This window comes from Pelodiscus sinensis, chromosome 7 (assembly GCF_049634645.1).
Source record: "Pelodiscus sinensis isolate JC-2024 chromosome 7, ASM4963464v1, whole genome shotgun sequence".
Taxonomy (NCBI): Eukaryota; Metazoa; Chordata; order Testudines; family Trionychidae; genus Pelodiscus; species Pelodiscus sinensis.
This window is the reverse complement of record NC_134717.1, coordinates 34,999,529-35,021,163: the sequence shown is the minus strand read 5'-3', so window position 1 is coordinate 35,021,163 and position 21,635 is coordinate 34,999,529. Positions and strand designations below refer to the sequence as shown.

The window sequence follows — 21,635 nt, the reverse complement described above, 5'->3', positions numbered from 1 at the left end:
ATTCAGCCTGCAAGTGGGGAAAGCCGGCTCCAGCCACATGGGGAGTCACTGAGCCTCTGTGACCCTCTACGTGGCTACAGTGCCAATGATGGCTCCCTGCTGCAGAGGGGCATCCCCGAGCCTCACAGGCTAATTCGAGGTAACCTAAGGGCCATGCCTGGCAGAGGGAGAAATTGGCTCTGTGCACTTGGTACCCTTCCACCCAGCAGGAGGAATGGCAACGCAGGGAAACTCTGTCCTTGAGATCACTTGTAGGCTCCACTCCCATTGCAGTGGCAGGGTAAAAGCCAGCAGGCTGAGAGTGGAGTGAGACAGCAGGGAACTGAGCCAGGTTGGTACCCAAATGCTCACCTCCTCCTGCACTTCCCTCCCAACCAGATCCAGCACCCCCATCCTGCTCCAGCACCATCCCTTCCTCCCATACGCCACGTCCGCAGCCCACTACTGCATCCTTCCTCCAATCTAGATACCACATCCCCATCTTCAGTCCATTCCTGCAGCCTTCCTCCCTCCCAGAGTCCACATCCCCAAACCCCACACTCCCATCCCACTCTGTTCCTGCTCCCTATCACCTGCCCAGGTTCTGCACCCCAGAAGAATACATCTGGGCTACGTCTAGACTGGCATTATTTTCCGGAAATGCTTTTAACGGAAAAGTTTTCCGTTAAAAGCGTTTTTGGAACAGAGCGTCTAGATTGGCACGGACGCTTTTCCGCAAAAGCACTTTTTGCGGAAAAGCATCCGTGCCAATCTAGACGCGCTTTTCCGCAAAAAGAGCCGCGATCTCCATTTTCGCGATCGGGGCTTTTTTGTGGAAAACAAATCTGAGCTGTCTACACTGGCCCGAACGGGAGCAGCAAAGTATTTCCGCAAAAAGCACTGATTTCTTACAGTAGGAAATCAGTGCTTTTGCAGAAATGCAAGCGGCCAGTGGAGACAGCTGGCAAGTTTTTCCGGAAAAGCAGATGATTTTCCAGAAAAACTGGCCAGTCTAGACACAGCCCTGGTGTTGGGGGTAAGCCCTGAGTCTTGGAAGTCCACCCTCCATGTTGCTGGGGTTAAGGGGAGTGTTACCTTTATTTTTCTGCTTCTCACTTGTGGGCTAGGACAGTGAGGTTTGTGGGGGAGGGTTACTTCTCACTTGTGTGTGGCCCCTGCCTGATTTTTCTGTAGTGGCCCTCACCCAAAAATGCTCCCCACTCTGACTTAAATACTCAATGGGACAGAGAGAAAGTGAGTGTGAAAATGACTCTGGATAGGTCTAAAGAGCAATGTAAATCCAGCCCTACTTGCAGCCACACCAATTGTGTTAACCTAGTGCTTGAACCTAGGTCTCGGGACTGGAGTGTCCAAGCCCATTAAACTGGGACCTAGGATCTGAGACTTATTATTTCCTGTGTACATGTGTCCCCAGTTTGACTTGGATCCTGAAAGTCTTCCTAATCTATCTCAAAAGCGGCGAGGAGTCCTGTGGCACCTTATAGACTAACTGAAGTGTAGGAGCATAAGCATCTGACGAAGTGGGTCTTTGCCCACGAAAGCTTATGCTCCTACACTTCAGTTAGTCTATAAGGTGCCACAGGACTCCTCGCCACTTTTGCAGATTCAGACTAACATGGCTACCCCTCTGATACTAATCTATCTCAGAATTTCTTGGGACACCTTCCTTTAGTTCTCTGTATCCTGCCAATCTGTGGTGCAATCTATTGCAAATGGAAGCTACACCTCAGGTCTGTAGTAACCCCTTGTCTGCTGAACACCCATCTGCAAGCACACTGTCAGAGAACTGGAAAGATTTCCAATAGAAACAGATCAGAAGAAGATTTTTGCAACAAGAGGCGCTTCCTGGTCACAAGACCACAGACAAGTTTTGGTGCACGCTGCCTGGGTGCTCCTGCAAATGCAGTCCCGGGGAAGCAAGAGAACAGAGAGAAGACTAAGCAACTGCCCTTTGGGAAGAGGGAGCAGCAGAGCCCTGGGCTCAACACAGCTGGAGGAGGGATGACCTCCAGCATCTTGCCCACTCTCCCTCCCAGCAGGACAGTCATTTGGTTCCTCTCTGCTCTGTGATTTCTTGGGGCTGTGTGTGCATATAGAGGTCAGGGCTGGTGAATGGGAGCTAACCCCAAAACTTTCCTGCAGCCTCCCAGGGATCCTTTACCTCCTGGGCTACAGTGGGGGCAGGAATGAAGGGTCCGTGGATGGTGCCTGGAGGATGTGCTTCACTGCTCCGCAGCAGGGAGCAGCCAGGCTGGGGGGGAGGTGGAGAGTGTTTTTCCTCTGAATGCTGCATATTATGACAAATGTACAAGCACAATCATCTGCATCGAACATTCCAGTTTAAAAATTAAGAATTGCAAAGTTTCATTTTAATAGTGTAACGATCCAAATTACCCTCCGAACAGACGCACATGGCCCTTTCCTGTCACAGTGATTCACCCTCAAGTTGGGGAGCCCATGTCTCAGAGTAGATGGTAGTTCCATATAAAGCCTATAAAGCCCCACTTGGGACAAACTCCTTTAATTAACATTTGTTTTTGTGTAACCCACACACCTTCTGGGTCTGGTGCACTGGCCCATCTAGTGGCACTGAGACTACTTACAGAGAGAATAATGGGTCTCTTCTACAGCCTTGACCAAGCAGCAGCTGGCTTTTAGCTCATTCAGTAAAGGCTCGTGCACTGAGTTCTAGAGGTCCCGGGTTTGATTCCACCTGTCTGTGTTACAATTGTTGAGGCAAGGAAGTGGCTTTTGTAAATCCCATTTTTAAGTACCAATCTCTCTTCTCATTCATTGTAGAGGGAGCTTGGGCATCTAACTCAGGTGGATTTCAGTGATTCTGTGAGGCTACATCCTCTTACGGATCCAGACCAGGATCACTAGTACTTTGCAAACACTACAACTTTGCAGTGCTGTAATGGGAGCATATATCTACTCTGTTTGGGGAACCACCTTGTTTAGCTTATGTATCAGATCAGCACCACTTATTGCAAGGATTGAGGGTTTTCACTGTTGAGTACTAGAAAAGATATGAACAGGAAGGTCAGTGGGAACAAAAATTGAATAGTTTACTGAAAGGTTTGACTTCCCATTTACTCCTGGTGAGAAAAAACTGAGAGTATGATAAATGGACAAGCTAAAAATTCCTGAGATTTGCAGTTGGAACAGGTGATGGCATTTGGAATTAATGGTAATTGAGAGCCAATTATCTTCAACTGGTCTGAAGCACATAAAAGAAAAGCTGGGCTACTAGCAAGGAAATTTTTCTTTTGGTGTGGATAGTGAATAGGAATAACTCTTACAGGCTGACCTGGATAACCTAGGAGATTGTTTAGTTTGTTTATTTTTTTTTATTGAGGCCAGGATCTGAAGCAGTACAAAAGGGCAGGGACTAGCAAATTGGTTATATAAATGTATAGTGGAAAGGCCTTCTGCTTTCTCTCTCTTGTGTCTTCTCAATACAATATGCCCTAGCAAACAATACATATCTTTTTACTATAAATCTCATTTGCCAGGGAGTGGTTAATCCTAGGATTTTACAGGTGACAGAAGTATTAAGAGACTAAGAGAATTCAGTGTTGGAGAACCAGGGCAAAGAGCATTTTTTTTTTAAAAGAAGGGGAAAGTAATTTTTTCAAAAATGCATATCAGTGAAAAGTGTAACATGGAAAAAAATTCCAAATTGACTCTATCTGGCAGTTATTTAAATATAATTGAATCTTTAGGGATTCATTCAAAAAACAGTTATAAAGTATTTCCTGTGATTTGCGGAATGAAGCAGGTCTCAGGGAGCTAATGAATAAACAGGAGCCCACCCAAAAAAGATCTGTACAATTAATTTATGAAGGAAGGTTACTATAAAGCTATGGTGCTTTTCTAAGAAGCTAAGAGATGTACAATATTTGTGAAAACCCAGTTAGCCACAATTGATACAAAATATGTAATATAAATACTTAGTTTAAGATTACTAATACTGGGGCAACTGATAAGGGAGCTTTTTCTTTCCAAAATCAGAGGTGCCTTGGATCAGCTATTGTCTTTCAGATCAGTCTGTACAGCCTAGTCTACCTTTCCTAGACACTGGAATAATACTGGGCTGAATTTGTCTCTAAGATACTCTGTACCCTCAGATATAAGACTTTATTCAATGAATTGTCAATTTGACATGTAATCAAAAGTGGCATTCTTTCAAGAGAGAAGAAAGACTATGGTAAAAGCCACTCCTCTCAGGTGATATGTTAGAAACTCACACTTCCATGACTTCTGCTAGATATGTTTGCATCGTAAGAAGTGCAGTATTATTCAGAAGAACCTCTTCTGATTACTGATCTCAAGAAATGAGAGTCCTCAATAGCAAGGAAATAGAACATAGCTATTCACTTCTGAATTTCTTACCTTTCTTCTCTGAAATTCAAGCACCTGTAATAGGCTCCATTTTTAAAATAACTAGGGCATATAGAATCATAAAAATGTAGAATTGGAAAGGTCCTCCACTCACTACAGACCCCAATGTAGCTCAGTCATTTTTAATATTAAGAACCAGCTTCCTGCCTTCCTAAACTGTCAGGGAACTCTGAAATCAACTGCAGTCCATGGACCAGTTGTTGAGAAACACTGATCTAGGCCACATATATGCAAGAGATACAGAAGAAGCTTTTTGGGACCACATTCTCTTAATATTGAAGTAACCCATTCCTTTATTTGAAATAAAAGGGACTGTACAAGTTCTAACCTCATATTCTGACAACTTTCTGAAGTTCAGAGGGTACAATTTCATTGGGATGAAAGGGCTTTTCCGGAAAAGCAGCCTGCCAATGTAGACGCTCTTTTTCCGGAAATACTTATAACGAAAACTATTCTGTTTTAAGCATTTCCGGAAATTCATGCCAGTGTAGACACAGCCATAGTATTCTCTCGCCACAGGCACTGGGGGGGGATGGCTGGTGCAGAAGTCAGTCATTAGTTTTATGCCAGTGGTAATCTTCCATTGTCTGTTTCCTGATGGAAATCTACACTGAGAGCTGCCTGAGCAGTACAAAGTGCACAGATCATACTAGAAAATCTAGGCCATATTTTTTGTTTAGCATAAATGTATTGTAGGGGGGATTCCTAAATGTCTCCTCACCTTTCACTGACTGTGTGAAACTTCTATCAGTGTTATCAATGTGCATTCTGCATGGATAGGCCTAAAGCATTACCACAATTACCCACCTCAATCGTAAGCACTGCATATTTCCTTCTGCATTTTATTTTGTGTTCTGTTTTAATAGCATCTGAATATTTTTGAGCCATCAAGCCAGTTTCAAATAGCTCTCGATAAATATAGGATTTTCATAAATGGCCAAATAGTTTAAAAATACCCAGCCTGGAGATATCAACAAGAACTTCTTTCTACTGACAGGTCATCAACTAATGATTGTAACTGCATTTTGAGTGACTAAAAATGATAATTATTTAAGCCTTTGTTACAAATATAGTATTTAATGGCTCTCTGGCTGATTTATAACTGCTTGTTAACAGCTTAGAGGCTTTGTGGTCGATAGAACAATCAATAATGTGCTGATTCTTTCCCAATTTGTAGCCTAAAGTTTTTGAGTAACATCTCTCTCTTCATGTTTTTCTGTCATTAGCATTTGCTAAAAATACAGCTGTAGTTAATATCACCTTCATTGATTAACCCACACATTAGTATGGTAAGATTTAAAGTTCATTAAAGTATACTCAACAAATCTATCCTGCTTAAAGGTGTTGCTCTGTTGATGCATTACAAACCAACATGAAAGTATTTGTAGACTGGCTGGCAGGAAAAGACTCCTAAGGCTTAAGATCTAAATGTTCCATTTTAAAAACAAGATCCAGAACAGCTTTATAACTCCCTTCAAATGGAAGATCAAAGTGCTTGGACGAGGCAGCTTGCCTTGTATCTCTTTTCCACTGTGGTATATTTTTGGATGAATTCTCTGATCTAGTGATTATATTTCTGGGGATTTCAATGTTCATAGATTCCAATACACATCTACTATGCAAACACCAGCAATATCCAGCTGGTTCTTTTGTCACCCATGGGAAATTTTCTCAGTCAGAGAGCCCAATAATTGTTCAGTACAGCTGCTGTAATTTCAAGTCACTAACCCATCTGCAGTAACTATATGCATACCTCAGATGAGTCAGGTTGCATACACATGTGTGGTGGGTGTGAGTTTAAAGCATGGATTCAGATCTTAAATTTGCTCTCTGCTTCATCATATATTTTTGGGGAGATGATGTAACTGATTATTATTTAATAAAAGCATGTTGTTGTTTTTTTTAAAAAAAGGCTTGGAGTATAGAGGATAAAGAAATAAAAATAGATTCTCTTTTGTACCAAAACACTAAAATAGGAACTTAGATCATTCTGATATCGAGATATGCAGGTAAAAACTCCCCTGCTGCTCATGTCTACCCACACACATCCCCTTTTACCAATATATCCCTCAACCCATAAAGCTGTAGCATTGTTCTGAAAGTCACAGTATGTTTAAGCATGACTGTACAAAATAGTGCAGAACAAAGGGTTACCAAGTAGCATAGCATAAGCAACTGTGGAGGTAATAAAATATCCACCTAATTCTTGTGAATCACCATGAGAAGCTCAGACAAATAATTATAGACTACTTGTATTGGAAACAGTAATACATCTTAGACCAAATGCTGCTTTCACTTCCACTGGGATAACTCTGGATTAAAGGCAATGGAGTCAGAGTATATAATAGGTCAAAATCAGCTTCCATATCTAATCTTTGGGGGTTTGCAAATAGCAATTTATCATACCTCCTTGTTTTAACTTGTGTGGTAAAATGGTGTAATTGGCCTTTTTTTTCCTCTGTACCACATCAATTTTTGTTAAAGATCTACCCGCTCTGTCATTGCACGCTGTTCTGATCAAGTCACTTAAATATTAACTCTATGTCATTTAAAATGTTTAACGCTAATTAGCAGTTTCAGAGCATTAACTAGCCAATAATCAGATTGTTTTCAGTTAAGGGAAACAGGAACGGTCATTCTCCAGCAGCCAGCCTCAGTGAGGATGATAGACTTCAGCCCATGTCTTACTGTTGGTTTCACTAAGCAATTAATCACACTGATGTTGTAATAAATCAAAAAGGTGACAATTCATGTGCTGTACTCTTTAACCCAAAATAGATCTAATACAAGGATTTTAGTGTTGATTAAAAATTCAGCAATATAAACTAAAGCTAACGTGGGAAATAAATACAATGGTTTGTATGTTTAGTAGAGACATACTTGTTAACCCAAAATCAGATCAAGGAGTGGAATTTCACTGGAAATTTGTAAAAGCAGGTTAAACAAACATCTGTTAAAGATGATCTAAATCAGGGCTATTTAACATGCGGCCTGCAGGCCTCATGCGGCCCACGGCCCATTTGTTTGCGGCCCACGGTGTAGTTTGAGTTTTACATGGGGTTCAACATGCGGCCTGTGGGAGGGATCCTTTGAAGATGGCCTCCACTGGGAACACACTCCACAATGGCAAGGCATCTCTCGGGTGGGGTGAGCACTGAAAGATGCAAGTGGATGGGCTGGCTGGAACAAATGGGTACAGGGTTTTGGTGTTTCTAGGCCCCAGGGAGGAGGTGCCAGAAGCACTGGGACATTGTGGGAAGTGCTTTGTATTCATGCCCATCAGTGTGAAATAAGCTATTTGCATATATATTTGCATGTATATGCAACCATACTTAAGTTGTGTCCCTCGGCATGTGCTGTAAGTATTATTGTGGTCCCAGGGGCTTCCAAAGTTGAGTATCCCTGTTCTAGATGATGCTTAGTCCTGCCATGAGTTCAGGTGACTGGACTTGACCTCTTGAGGTTCCTTCCAGTTCTAGTATTCTATGATTCTGTGAACATACAAATTGATCCAATAGTCCACATTTAGCTGTTTTAGGTTTATAAAATTCTGATTTATATTTGGTTCTTTGAATTTTCACATTACCTCCCGGCTACGTCTACACTGGCCCCTCTTCCGGAAGGGGCATGTAAATTTCACGAGTCGTCGTAGGGAAATCCGCGGGGGATTTAAATATCCCCCGCGGCATTTAAATAAAAATGTCCGCCGCTTTTTTCCGGCTTTTAAAAAAGCCGGAAAAGAGCGTCTAGACTGGCTCCGATCCTCCGGAAAAAGTGCCCTTTTCCGGAGGCTCTTATTCTTTGAAGTAAGAATAAGAGCCTCCGGAAAAGGGCACTTTTTCCGGAGGATCGGGGCCAGTCTAGACGCTCTTTTCCGGCTTTTTTAAAAGCCGGAAAAAAGCGGCGGACATTTTTATTTAAATGCCGCGGGGGATATTTAAATCCCCCGCGGATTTCCCTACGACGACTCGTGAAATTTACATGCCCCTTCCGGAAGAGGGGCCAGTGTAGACGTAGCCCCCAAGTTTCAGCTTTTTCCAGAAAATAAATTACTGTAAAAAAATTACTCAAAAGCTTGTTCATGGGGTATTCACAGTATGTCTGAAACCTATGAGTGCTGGATAGTCACAGAACCTTTATTTTGTGAGATACTATAGTAGTGGGGCTTCTAGAATAAAAGAGATTCAAACATGTTCAGATAAACATTGTCTTTTTGGTTCACATATCCATTCATTGTCTGGTGAATATGTGAGTATATTCAAAAAGAAACACTGCTATTTCTGGTCCAGTGAACAAAGAAAGATTGAGTTCATTGTTTAATGCTTTAATGAGAAATGTTTATACCAAACCTCATATATCTGAAGCATATGGGAAGCATATATGTAGATATGCAAAGATGTCACTTTCTTGTGGCAATAGATCTATTTCAATCATTATATTAGAAAGCTTATTATTTAAAAGTGATTCTCTTTCGATACTATCTTCTGATACCTCAGATGCTCTCTGATAGGAGAACATCAATGTAAGCAACATTCTACTACATAATTCTAATGTAATGGAGAAGGTGAAAGGGGGTAAATCCTCCCTCTAAATCCTCAGTGGTAGTATTTTCTGATTGGGAAGCTATACTTTAAATAGCCAGCCTTTGAAAAACAAATAAAAAATTGGGTTTGTGCTGACATTTAAAAGCAGATTACTATTACATTTTCTGGAGCATTAAAATCAAAAGGATTTCAGTTATTTATCATTTCAGAATTGGTGTGCCCTTGTCAGCTTCAAGAAAGAAGATACTAAGATGATTGAAATATGGGCATTGAAAGCCCATAATAATCACAAACTAAATCAGAATTTCCTGAGGACATTGTTAATGCTTGTCATCAGGGGGCAAATGTTGGCTTAATTTTCATTTGCTCAGTGGCACTTGCTAATACAGTAATTTTCAGATAGTGATTTCTGAAATCACTCATCTCCTTAGGATATTCAGGTGGTACTGGCTTCATAGTGATGTTATGAATAGAGACAAAAAGGGAAGAAATTGCCCTTGTTAGATATAGTGTGATTGTAGTAATGGAGAACTGAGGGGGGTTATCTCACGTGAGGAGAGAGACCGGTGGCAATCAGAGATCATGCACCTAATGCAGTGGTTCTCAAACTGGGTCACCAATTCATTTTAATGGGGGCCAGGCACAGCCAAAGCATTTGTGGGGCCCAAGGCAGGACTCTGGGAGCAGGGCCCCAGGCCCCAGCCAGTGGATGGTGAACACTCAGTAGTGTGGGGCCCCAAAAGCACAGGGCCTAAGGCATTTGCCTTGCTTGCCAGTCTGATGGGGGCCACCTCGCAGGGCCAGCATAGGGGGAGGCAAGCAGGGGAATTGCCTACTATGGCCCCACCCCAGAGGGGAACCTGCAAAACTAAGTTGTTCAAGCTTTGGCTTCAGCCCTGTGCAGCAGGGCCAGCAGTAGACTTACCATGGCTGAGCCCACTATTAGGACTTCCTCCTCCAGCAATTAAATTGCCTTTTAAATAGTAAAGACTGACAGAACCCTTTTTTCCCATATGTTATGATATCCTAAGTAGCTGTCTCCTTTCTTTGTGCTGAACAATTCCCTTGATATCCCTCCCAGTCCTCCATTGCCTTCAAATAGATTCATTTTTTTTACTAGCAGGGGAACTACTGCATTAATCTTAGAGGGTATGTCTACACTTGCCCCTAGTTCAAATAAGGGAGGCAAATGAAGCATACCAAAGTTGCTAATGAAGTGCAGGATTTAAATATCCCACGCTTGATTAGCATATTCGCGGCCGGTCGCCATTTTAAAATGCTGGTCGCCCGATTTAACTTGCAGCGTGTAGATACAGTAGTCTGACATTGTAGATTTGTGCAATGGGGAGTAACAGTTAATTCGAGGGAACGGTTTTGGATCAGACTACCGTGTCCACACGCTTTATTAGCAACTTCAGTATGCTTCATTTGCCTCCCTGGTCCGAATTAGGGGGCAAGTGTAGACATAACAAAAGGTAGAAAGGAGGCACAGAAGAACTTCAACCTCTGAGATAAGCTCACTTACTTGACTTTAGAGATGGCATTTGGATCCTGATTACTTTCCCACTGGGGAATTTCAACTGCAAGATGGGCTACACTTCTGTAACATGTACCATTGTTGACAGTTACTGTTACCCCAGACTGAACATATAAGGTGGAGATACCTCAAGAAGAGGTAGACAGACATGATGATTAATCCAACCAATTCTATATATTTGATCCATTTGAGTCAATAAAAATCAGGCCCACTGACGTGATGGGGGCAAAAAAGGCAACTACCCTGGGGCCCAGTAATTCGAAAGGTCCTGGGGCTCCTGGCCACTACTGCTTCTACTGTGGCAGCAGTGGTGGTTGGAGCCTCAGCCCCTTTAAATCCTCACCTCAATCCCATGTGTTGCTCTCTGGGCAGCTCTATGCCTGGTGGGGGTGGACATGGCACGATTTGGGTGGCACTGACAGATGACTGACTCAGGCCTGCTCCTTTCAGGAGTGCAGAGCCACCGCCCAACCTGCCCATGGACCCAGAATGTCTGTTGGCCCCCCTAATGACACTACACAGTTTACCCAAGCTGCAGGTTTGGTTTTCAGGAGCCGTAAATTACATAAGTTTACATGGAGAAAACTCAGGACCAGATTGTGATGAAGCAGAGAAACTGGCAGCCTGCATAGCAGGGGTTAAAGAGATACTTTGGTCCCAGGTAACCCTTTATGTCTGCAACCAATGCAGGGCCTGGAGGGACGAGAAAAGGATGGAGTCTGGCTCAGTTTTGGGCTCTCTAGTGAAGGGGCAAGAAATCACTAACCTGACCACCAAGACAGCCATTAGGGAGGAAGCACTGTCTCCCTAGTCACGAGAGACTGTGGAGGAGTCCTAGGAGCATGTGGACCTGGAGGCAACTGAGTGGGTGAAGCCCAGGGACATTGTAAGGTTTGGTCTCCCTGGCTAATGGGTGCCCTGTCTAAAGTAGCCTGGAACCATGACCAGATGCCCCTCAAAAGCTACAAAAGTGCCCTATGGGAAACAGACTTCCCAACTAAATTGAACAAGAGGAGCCATACCCAAACTAAACAAAAACTAATGAGCAGCAGCCCAGAACAGCAGGTATAGATTCCCTACCAAGAGGGCTGCTGCTGTTCAGGGATTATCACAGAGCCCTTGGCTGATACTTGGTGGAAATGGGAAGTGCAGATCCCTCTCACTCACAGCCTTGTGGAATGTTTAAGGCAGGGCTACTCGACTTCGGAATCCTCGGGGGTCACAATGATACTCACAGCACATGCCATAGGCCGCAGCTTAAGTATGGTAGCATATACATGCAAATATATGCAAATAGCTTATTTCATACTGACGGGCATGAATACAAAGATTCAGGCAAGACTACACAACACGCAGGCCCCATTTAAGTCTGTTCTGCTGGTATTAATAAAATGCAATATTTACCCAATTTCCACCCAAATGGCAGCACTTTTAATGAGCAATGACAGTCCAGAAATTTAACTACTAAAACACATATCAACAGAAGACCAGTATATTGACATGCCATTATGAAGTGTGTTCCTAGTGGAGGCCATGTTCAAAGGATTCCACCTGCGGGCTGCGTGTTGAGCCCTGCGTAAATCCAAATTGCTCCATGGGCCACAAACAAACAGGCTGTGGGCCGAATGTTGAGTAGCCCCTGTTTAAGGTATAAAATACCTTTTCCTCTCCCAAGTACACCCTTAAAGAGAGTGAGGCCATGGAACTGAGAGAGCGGTGAGGAGTCCTGTTGCAGATGTATCTGATGAAATGGGTCTTTGTCCATGAAAGCTTATGCTCCAACACTTCAGTTAGTCTATAAGGTGCCACAGGACTCCTTGCCGCTTTTGCAGATTCAGACTAACACATCTACCCCTCTGATACTTGGAACAGAGAGGGGCTGGAAATAACCTTCTCTAGCTACTAGGCTGTCAGTCCACTCCAGAGACAGTACTTATAATAATGGAGAGTGTCTATCTCCTAGAACTGGAAGGGACCTTGAAAGGTCATTGAGTCCAGTCCCCTGCCTTCTCAGCAGGAACAAGTACCATCCCTGACAATTTTTGCCCCAAATCCCTAAACAGCCTCCACAAGGATTGAACTCATAACCCTGGATTTAGCAGGCCAATGCTCAAACCACTGAGCTATCCCTCACCCCACTATAGTAGCTGAAAATCTAGTAAAATGTATCCTTCCAAATCAAAATGAGACTAAAATAATGTAAAATAAACCTTTTTGGTTTAAATAGATTTTTAACAAAAGCTAACAGTGCTGGCAAATTGTAAGCTGAAATTGTGAATACATTTTATCCCCTTCTTTGTCTATATTACCTTCCTATCCCCAGCAACCACAAAAATGAAATTATATTTCTTTGCTTCATGACAAATATAAAAGTATTTTTAAAGGACATCTCATTTCAATTTAAATGGTGGTTTTAAATAATTAGATTTGTGTTCTCATATTTTGGGAGAAGTTCTGTGGCCTATGCCATAGTTCTATGGTGCTGCTTCCAGGGAACACAAGGGTGGTCCCATCCCTCCCCCGGAGCAGGGCAACTGGAAAGCAGCACCACATGAACTGAAGCTGCCTGGCCCACACCCTTCCTGCTGCTGCTGGTGAGTGGAGGCGGGGCACGGTGCAGACCCCCAGCACTGGTCCCACCAGTCCTCTGGGGGCAAAGCAAGGGGGCAGGGCAGGGGTAGGGCCCAGAATGGAAGGGGATTATCCCAGCTCTTCCCTGGGTGGGGGGGTAAGGCACATGGCCGGTGCAAACCTCCTTCCACTGTCAGCAGTTGTCACTGCTCACCAGTAACTAGAAATAGGATGGAGGGTGGGGCTCTCCTAGCTGAGAGCCAGCATATAATGGGGATTGTATTGATGGAGTAGCAGGGGGAGCACCAGTCTCTCAGGGTGTGTCTACACAGCAAAGTTATTTCAGAATAACGGACATTATTCCAAAACAACTATGCATGTGTCTACACAGCAATTACATTATTTCAAAATAATTTCACAATAATGGATGGCTTATTCTGACTTCTGTAAACCTCATTGTACAAAGAGTAACACCTATTCCGAAATAGCTATTTTGAAATAAGGCATGTGTAGACGCTCCACTTCTGCTATTTCAAAATAGCCCCTCACCAGGGCCAGTCTAAGTTATTCCTTCTGGGGCTCTAAATCAAGGTAGCATGTCTACATTTGGGAAGCCTGCCTCGGACTGATTTTGAGGCTTCCCTGCACTGTAGATGTGCTTTGTTGAAATAAGATATTTTGAAATAACTATTCCAAAATAACTTATTCTGAAATAACTGTGCAGTGTAGATGTAGTGTCACCCTGCAGCTACCACCAGCCTTGCACACCCACAATCATCATCAACCACTAGACACTGCCAGTTAGCACTGGTGGGCAGGCAGCAGGACCAGTCATTTTTAAGAAAAATCAGGACACATTTAAGAGTGCCTAAATACGGGACATCTGGTCACCCTACCCAGACCTGAGCAGAGCCATGAGCCAATTGGGAGTACTGACCCATCGTGTACTTGGGGGAGAAAAAGGTATTTATACATTGAGGGTTCCACATGGAACTCATTCTTGCAAATATTAGAGGGATCAGTATCTGGTGCTGACTGTCCAGTTCTCCAATGAATAAATACAGACTGGACCAAGCAGTGCCTCCACCTCACAGGGATGGCCTGTGGGAGACAGAGAATAAATTAGTCTTCATTCTTAGTCAAAGTCTACTGAAACTGTCAAGACAGCCTCTCTCTGACTTACAAACTAGTTACGGACTAAGCAATTGGTCGTAACTTGGTTTGTTCGTAAGTCGGACCCCATTGAGTTACACGTGACCGCGCTGTTTGTAAGTGTGGATCCTGTTCATAACTCGGGGTCCGCCATTTATGACAGTTTTGGTCGTAACTGCGAATGCTCGTAAGTCGATCATTCGCAACTCGGGGACCGACTGTACAGTTGCTGAAACAGGGGGATGTTTTTATTTATATATATATAAAACAAATAGCTGTCAAACCAACTAACCATTTTGACTAGTTTGAGAAGACAAAAAACCCACATGGCCATCAAACAAAAAACTTCAGTAATGAATTTCAGGCAATACTCACTTTTCTTCTTCTGACAGAAATGAAAAGCATTATATTGAACAAATCATCCAGTCTCCCTGTGTCTAAGAAATTATTAAAACACTGGCTCTGCTTCTCATCCTACATCATGTTTATGCTACCGTATCTTTATTGTGCTTGATCCTTCACTCTCAAACACTTCAATTCCATTGAAGTTAACAGAAATAAATCAATATAAGTGTAAAGAGTCAGGCCCTGACTTCAGTGGAGAGTTGCTCCTGATTTACACTAGCATAGGAGAGAAAAGAATAGAGCTTGATTGTTTCTCCAGCAATACAGCACATTGGTTGGAATTTGCATACAACTGACAGAAAATTGTGAAGTGAGCTTTATTGTTCTTGTTGTCTAATCCATTCTTTCATTGGCTCAAAAATCTCTAGCAGAGGGCTGTGTTATTTACACAGTGCATAGCAGTTTTTCCTCCCCTCACTCTTCCTCCCACACACATACACATTGTTCTCAAATACTAGGGAAACAACTAACTGATTTATTCTTGTCACATCACATGGTGGGGGTCTGAAAGTGAGAATGCTTCAGATGCTGTATAATGTCTCTGATTCAGCTTGCTCTTGACTAATACCTCAAGTGCAAAAAATACAACTAGTCCCATTAGTTAACAGCAAGTCCCACCTAAAAATAATAGATGAGCATGCTCTACCATCACCTCAGCATGGTGTTCAGTGGCTGCTTGAAAGTACCATATAATCTTGTGGATGATTTAATCATTCCCTGCTTTGCTTTTCAAAGAAGAAGAGTAGTTATTAACCCTGGTGTTCTCACAACATTTTCATAGTAGATCTTCATTGAATAGCTAGTGCTGTTTAGATGGCTAAAAAGAAGATCTGAGTTTCATGAAACACTTGCTCCTAGAAAATTAAACAAAAATATCCTTGTTAAATAATATTGGGACAAGGTGACTCTCTTTGATTTTGTACCAGCTAAAATCTCAAATCTCAACTAGCTAATCCAAAAGAAAATGAAAGCACCCAATGATTATCACGCAGGGCATTTCTTTTTCCCTACAATTTCATACCAGGTATCTTTTCATTTTTAATACATATCTTTTATGTACATTTTTAAAAGATTCAGTACCAGGGAAATTGATTGAAACTATAGGGGAAGACTCAACATGATTTTCTTAAAGGGAAATTATGCCTCACCAATCTACTATAATTTTTTGAGGGAGCCAATAAGCATGTGGCCAAGGATAATGCAGGGGATATAGTGTACTTAGATTTCCAGAAAGCTTTTCACAAGGTCCCTTGCCAATGGCTCTTAGGCAAAATAAGCTGTCATAGGATAAGAAGGCAGGTCTTTTCCTAGATTGGTAACTGGTTAAAAGATAGGAAACAAAGGGTAGGAATATACAGTCTGCTCTCAAAATAGAGAGAGGCAAATAATGTTACTCTCATCCTTGCAAGGATCAAGGACCTCTATAGCATCTCTGCTGTTCAATACATCCATAAATAATCTGGGAAAATGGGTAAACAGTGAGGTGGCACAATGTCAGATGATACAAAACTACTCAAGATGAAAAACTCCAAAGCAGACTATGAAGAGTTACCCATTTTTCTTGAGATCCCTTTGTAACTGGTGTTGCCCCCAAGGGTCCGTACTGGGACCAATCCCATTCAACCTATTTATAAATAATCTGGACAAAGGGGTAAACAGAGAGATGGGAAAATTTGCAGATGATACTAAACTACTCAAGATAGTTCAGACCGAAGCAGACTGTGAAGAGCTTCAAAAAGATCTCACAAAAGTAAGTGATTGGACAACAAAATGGCAAATGAAATTTAATGTTGATAAATGTAAAGTAATGCGCATGTGAAAAAATAATCCCAACTATACATATAATATGATGGGGACTAATTTAGCTATAATCACCCTAGGGAGAGATCTTGAAGTCATTGTGGTCAGTTTTCCAAAAACATCCACTCAATGTGCAGCAGCCATCAAATAAGCAAACAGAATGCTAGGAATCATTTAAAAAGGAATAGAGAATAAGATGGAGAATATCTTTTTGCCCATATATAAAACCATGGTACACCCACATCTTGAACACTGTGTACAGATGTGATCACCTCATCTCAAAAATATATATTTGCATTGGAAAAGGTTCCAAAAAGGGCAACAAAAATGATTAGGGGTTTGGAATGGGCCCCATATGAAAAGAGATTAAAAAGACTGGCACTTTTCAGCTTAGAAAAGAGAAGACGAGGGGGATGTGATAGAGTTCTATAAAATCATGACAGTTATGGAGAAAGTGAATAAGGAAAAGTTATTTACCTGTTCTTATAACATTAGAACTAAGGGTCACCAAATTAAATGATTAAGTAGCTGGTTTAAAACAAACAAAAGGTTTGTTTTACTTCACTCAGTGCACAGTCAACCTGTGGAACTCCTTGCCAGAGGATGTCATGAAGACCAGGAATGTAACTGGGTTCAAAAAAGAACTAGATAAATTCATGGAGGTTAGGTCCGTTAATGGCTATTAGCCAGGATGGGTAGGAATGGTGTCCCTAGCTTCTGTTTGTCAGGGGCTGGAAATGGATGACAGGAGAGGGATCACATAATAATTACTTGTTCTGTTCACTTCCTCTGGGGCATTTAGCATTGGCCACTGTTGGAAGACAGAATACTGGGCTAGATGGACATTTGGTCTGACCCAGTATGGCTCTTCTTATGTTCTTATCAAGTGTCCTTAGCCTCTGTTTTCCAGACACTGAAAATAGGCAATACAGATTGGATCTCTTGATAATTACCTGTTCTATTAATTCCCTCTAAAGCACCTGGCATTCACCACTGTTAGAAGACGGGACACTGGGCTATCCATATCACTGTTCTGACTCACCATGGCTGTTCTTATGATCTAATTTCCAAAAATGTAATAAATGTTACGTGGCAATAGAGAGGTATTAGACAGAGATTTTGACTACCTAGGGACTGAGTAATCAGGGCCTATCTCCAGACCAAAAGATAGTTTAACTATTTCACTATATTTGCTATATTTTTAAAATATGTACGGAATCATTTATTCTGATTTGTTAATTTTTATATGGTATATTTCTTGTTCTAGGTTCTATCCTTAGGAGCAGATGTTCTGCCAGAATATAAGCTCCAGACACCCCGCATCAACAAGTTTACTATATTGCACTACAGTCCTTTCAAAGCAGTCTGGGACTGGCTCATCTTGTTGCTGGTAATATATACTGCCATATTCACCCCTTACTCTGCGGCCTTCCTTCTAAATGACAGTGAGGAACAGAAAAGACGAGTGTGTGGATATTCTTGCAGCCCACTGAATGTGGTAGACTTAATTGTGGATATTATGTTTATCATTGACATTCTAATAAACTTCAGAACAACATATGTAAACCAGAATGAAGAAGTGGTAAGTGACCCAGCAAAAATAGCAATTCACTACTTCAAAGGCTGGTTCCTAATTGACATGGTTGCTGCAATACCTTTTGACCTGCTGATTTTTGGATCTGGCTCTGATGAGGTAAGCTAAAATAAAAAGTAGCCTTTTCTTCAGAAGTATTGGTTTTGATAAACTGCTATTTCCCCACACAACATTTCTCTGACAGCAAACTCGATCGGGCTGTTCTGTAATATCTCAAAGAAAGTGGTGAAATTCCTAGCACTTGGGACTTTAAATGCAACTGGACAAAACACCAGTAAATGATAGAGGATGAGCCTTCACAGGCAGAAAAACAGGCTGGATGATCCACTTCTTCTTTTTTCTTTTCTTTTTTTTTTTTCATTTCAAATTTGTTGATGCAAACTTCTATACAAATAAGAACCTAAACACACACACAGTTTCAGAATAATCTTGGTGTTCTAAAGACATTTCTCCCTTCCTGTCTTTCACTCACATACATGGTTAATCTGTTCTGAGGATCGGTTGAGGGTATCACTCCTCAGGGCTATCAATCTGGAAAGGTTAAACCAAAACTATTACTAGGTTTGGTTTGTTTTAAAATGATTTCAGAAGTTCAAATCCTGGCAAAAATAATCCGAGTCAGATGCTCAGCTGATATAAACTAATGTAGCTCTATTAGCTTCATTTGAAGTAGTCTGATATATACCAGCTGGAGTTTTGGCACAGAAATTTAGTACCATGGTATTTTGATTTAGTATCTATTCTCAGATACAAAACTTAAATGTGTTGTGCACAGATTAGGTAAAGCAAGTGTAAACTAGACATACGCAGTTTTCAAACATATGCATTTGAAAACTCCCAAAATGTGTATAATACACTTTGTGGATATCTGACCCAATTCTGCCTCCTTCCAAAAAGTTTTTATTTAATTTTTTTAAAGGCTATTATAATGTGTTTTGTGATGAAGGGTGAACTGACAAGGAGAAAATACTTTTTGGTGTATGCAGAATTAGAGCAATTGAAAAGAAAAAGCAGCAGTAAACCCAATCAAAATATCATGATCTGTAGGTTTCGCAAAGGAATAATCCACTTTTTTCCCCCCAGTGCAATTTTGCACATTTTGACATAAGAGAAACTGGAAGTGTTGTTAATAATGAGTATACATTGCTAAGGGATGAGAGAAAGGTGAATGTTATCAAATCAGCACCAATCTTAGCATGAAATTTGCTTATTTCACTGGTTACCATCAGTGCCACAATGTACCTGATATAAAGAGCAAAAGCATACAGTCCATCTACAGAACTGTGTATTAAAGGAAAGCAATTACATAAAGGAACAAAAATCAATTCTTCTTGACAATCTGAATTGAATTCTTAGAACAAGATGGCTATTTTCAGAGGGATAGTTCTTAGAGATTCAAGCAAACTAGTATTTAAGGTCACAGAAAATAAGTGTCACAAATGCTTCAGTAGTCATTTGAACTGCAGACTAGTGATAATATATAGTTTTATAAAAATAAATAAATAAAGTAACCTTCATTACTCTTTTTCTGCTTTTTAAGTTATATATAATGAGAGGGCCATCCTCCTTTCCCTCCATTTCCTTTTCTTTTTGATGGACAGATTCTATGGTTATGTGGACCATATAAATATTGAGAGAGTGGGGAGGAGGGCGAATGAGAGATTGGGTCCATAGGAGTCCTTCTGTTTCCCACTGAAGTCAACAGATCCATGTTAATTTCAATGGGCTTGACACTTATAGAAGGGAAAATAGGGAGAAACCTGCAAATTCATGGATAGCCACTTTACAGCTATGGGCATCTGCTCTCAGCAGATGTGAATGCAGATAGCTTCAGCTCATTTTTGCAGATGTGGACACAAACTTTTGTATCCGTGCAAGGATCTAAAAATGAAATCTGAAGATATGTTCGGAGAACAAAAATAGTGGACCCTAAAGTCTTGTTAAAGGAATACAATAAAAAGAAAGAGATAGCAAGTTGAAAGACTGAGAAAAATATGGACCAACCCAAAACCTTTTCTCTGCAAAAGAAGATCAAAAGGCAGAGGCAGAGACAGCAATTGGAGTAACTTCTTATCCTTTGCATTTGTCACACTTACCTATGGTCACTCTCCTGTATTTCTTCTGAATCTAGTACCAGCTCCTAACTGGCACCTGAAAAGAAAAGAGCAGAAAAGAGGAAGCACTGAAAGCACAGCTGTGTGGTGATACTGTTAACTTGAACCAATTTATTCCTACAATGTATGGAGCAGAAGAGAACATCTAGGGAGGAAGCTGAAGTGAGCCTGTGCAGTGGCTGCTTCCCTCACTGGTCTGCTATCTTTTCCCCCTCTGGAAATTATCCACATGACCCCTATACTATGAGAAAAAAGTCCATAGAGTCAGGGAATGAAGAAAAAGCCAGGAAGGAACCACTCTTTAGTGGCCTGATCCAAAGCCCTTATGGTTAATAAAAACTCCCAGTGCTCTTTAAATGTGGCCCTTCATGTCATTGTTCTCCCTTCCTAAAGATGTGTGGCAGGCAAAGGTGTAGAGTGCTAGACACTCTAGTGACTGGCACTATAGAAAAACTCTAGGGCTGTGTCTAGACTACAGAGTTTTGTCGACAAAAGTGGACTTTTGTCGACAAAACTATACCTGCGTCTACACTACCGCCAAGTTCTGTTGACATAATGTCAACAGAACTCGGCAGTTTTGTCGATGGCGGTAAACCTCATTCTGCGAGGAATAACACCTTTTGTCAACAGAATGCTGTCGACAGAAGGCATTATTGCATCTATTCTCTTCTTTGCGTCTATACTCTCATGTCGACAAAGCAGCTTGCTTTGTCGACAGAACTGGATGTAGTCTAGACACTCTTTGTTGACAGAAACTTTGTCGACAATATCTGTCGACAAACCCTCTGTCAATAAAAGCCTGTAGTATAAACATACCCTAGGTAGCTAGGTAATGTTGAAGAACAGCAACAAAGACTATTCTAGAAACTTATTTTCCAAATAGCACAAATTTCAGCAGAAAAAAAATTAGATCATATATTGTGAATAAAAGGAAAGTGATTAGTCATTTTGCCCATCTTTCCAAATTGAATGTTTCAGCTAACTATAGAATCTAGTTAACTTTCCCTGAGAAACAACCAGTCTATGGATTTAATGGCCAGTTCAGCATATCTTTTCAATAAACCCCTCTCTCTCATTCATAGCATTGGCTATATAAACTACTTTCTAAAAGCTGCTGGGTGAAAGTCTGAACTTCACTTTCATTGTAGTTTAGTTTCTTATATACCCGAGTCAAATATTTTTATGGTGAACCCTTTTTTAATAGCCCAGTTCGAGCGAGTGAATGTGAAACCATTACAATAAAGTGCTTGTCACTTTCAGTCATAGGGGTGCCTTTGCCCTGAAAAAGCTTTTTTCATTACCTCAGGGTTCTTCAGATAAGATCCCCTGCTAACAATTGTGCCTGGACATCCTTTTTATTAGCCAATACCAGCTCTAAAGAGAGCATCATGTGTGCTTATCCAGCTTTAGCAAACCTAAATATCCAACTGTGCCTAGAAAGGGCAGGAGAAAATCAAAATACCACATGCAGCATTACTTGAATACCTCTATTTTGCTTTACTTTTCTTAGTTTC

General features: G+C 41.4%; 1 protein-coding gene across 1 annotated transcript in view; it reads left to right on the top strand.

Moving 5' to 3' along the window:
* The window catches only part of KCNH7 (potassium voltage-gated channel subfamily H member 7), a 406,542-nt gene that overhangs the window by 308,808 nt on the left and 76,099 nt on the right, over positions 1–21,635 (top strand). Inside the window, exon 6 of the mRNA XM_075933507.1 lies at positions 17,681–18,106. Coding sequence (XP_075789622.1) covers positions 17,681–18,106 — 426 coding nt within the window. The remainder of the gene's footprint in view (positions 1–17,680; positions 18,107–21,635) is intronic.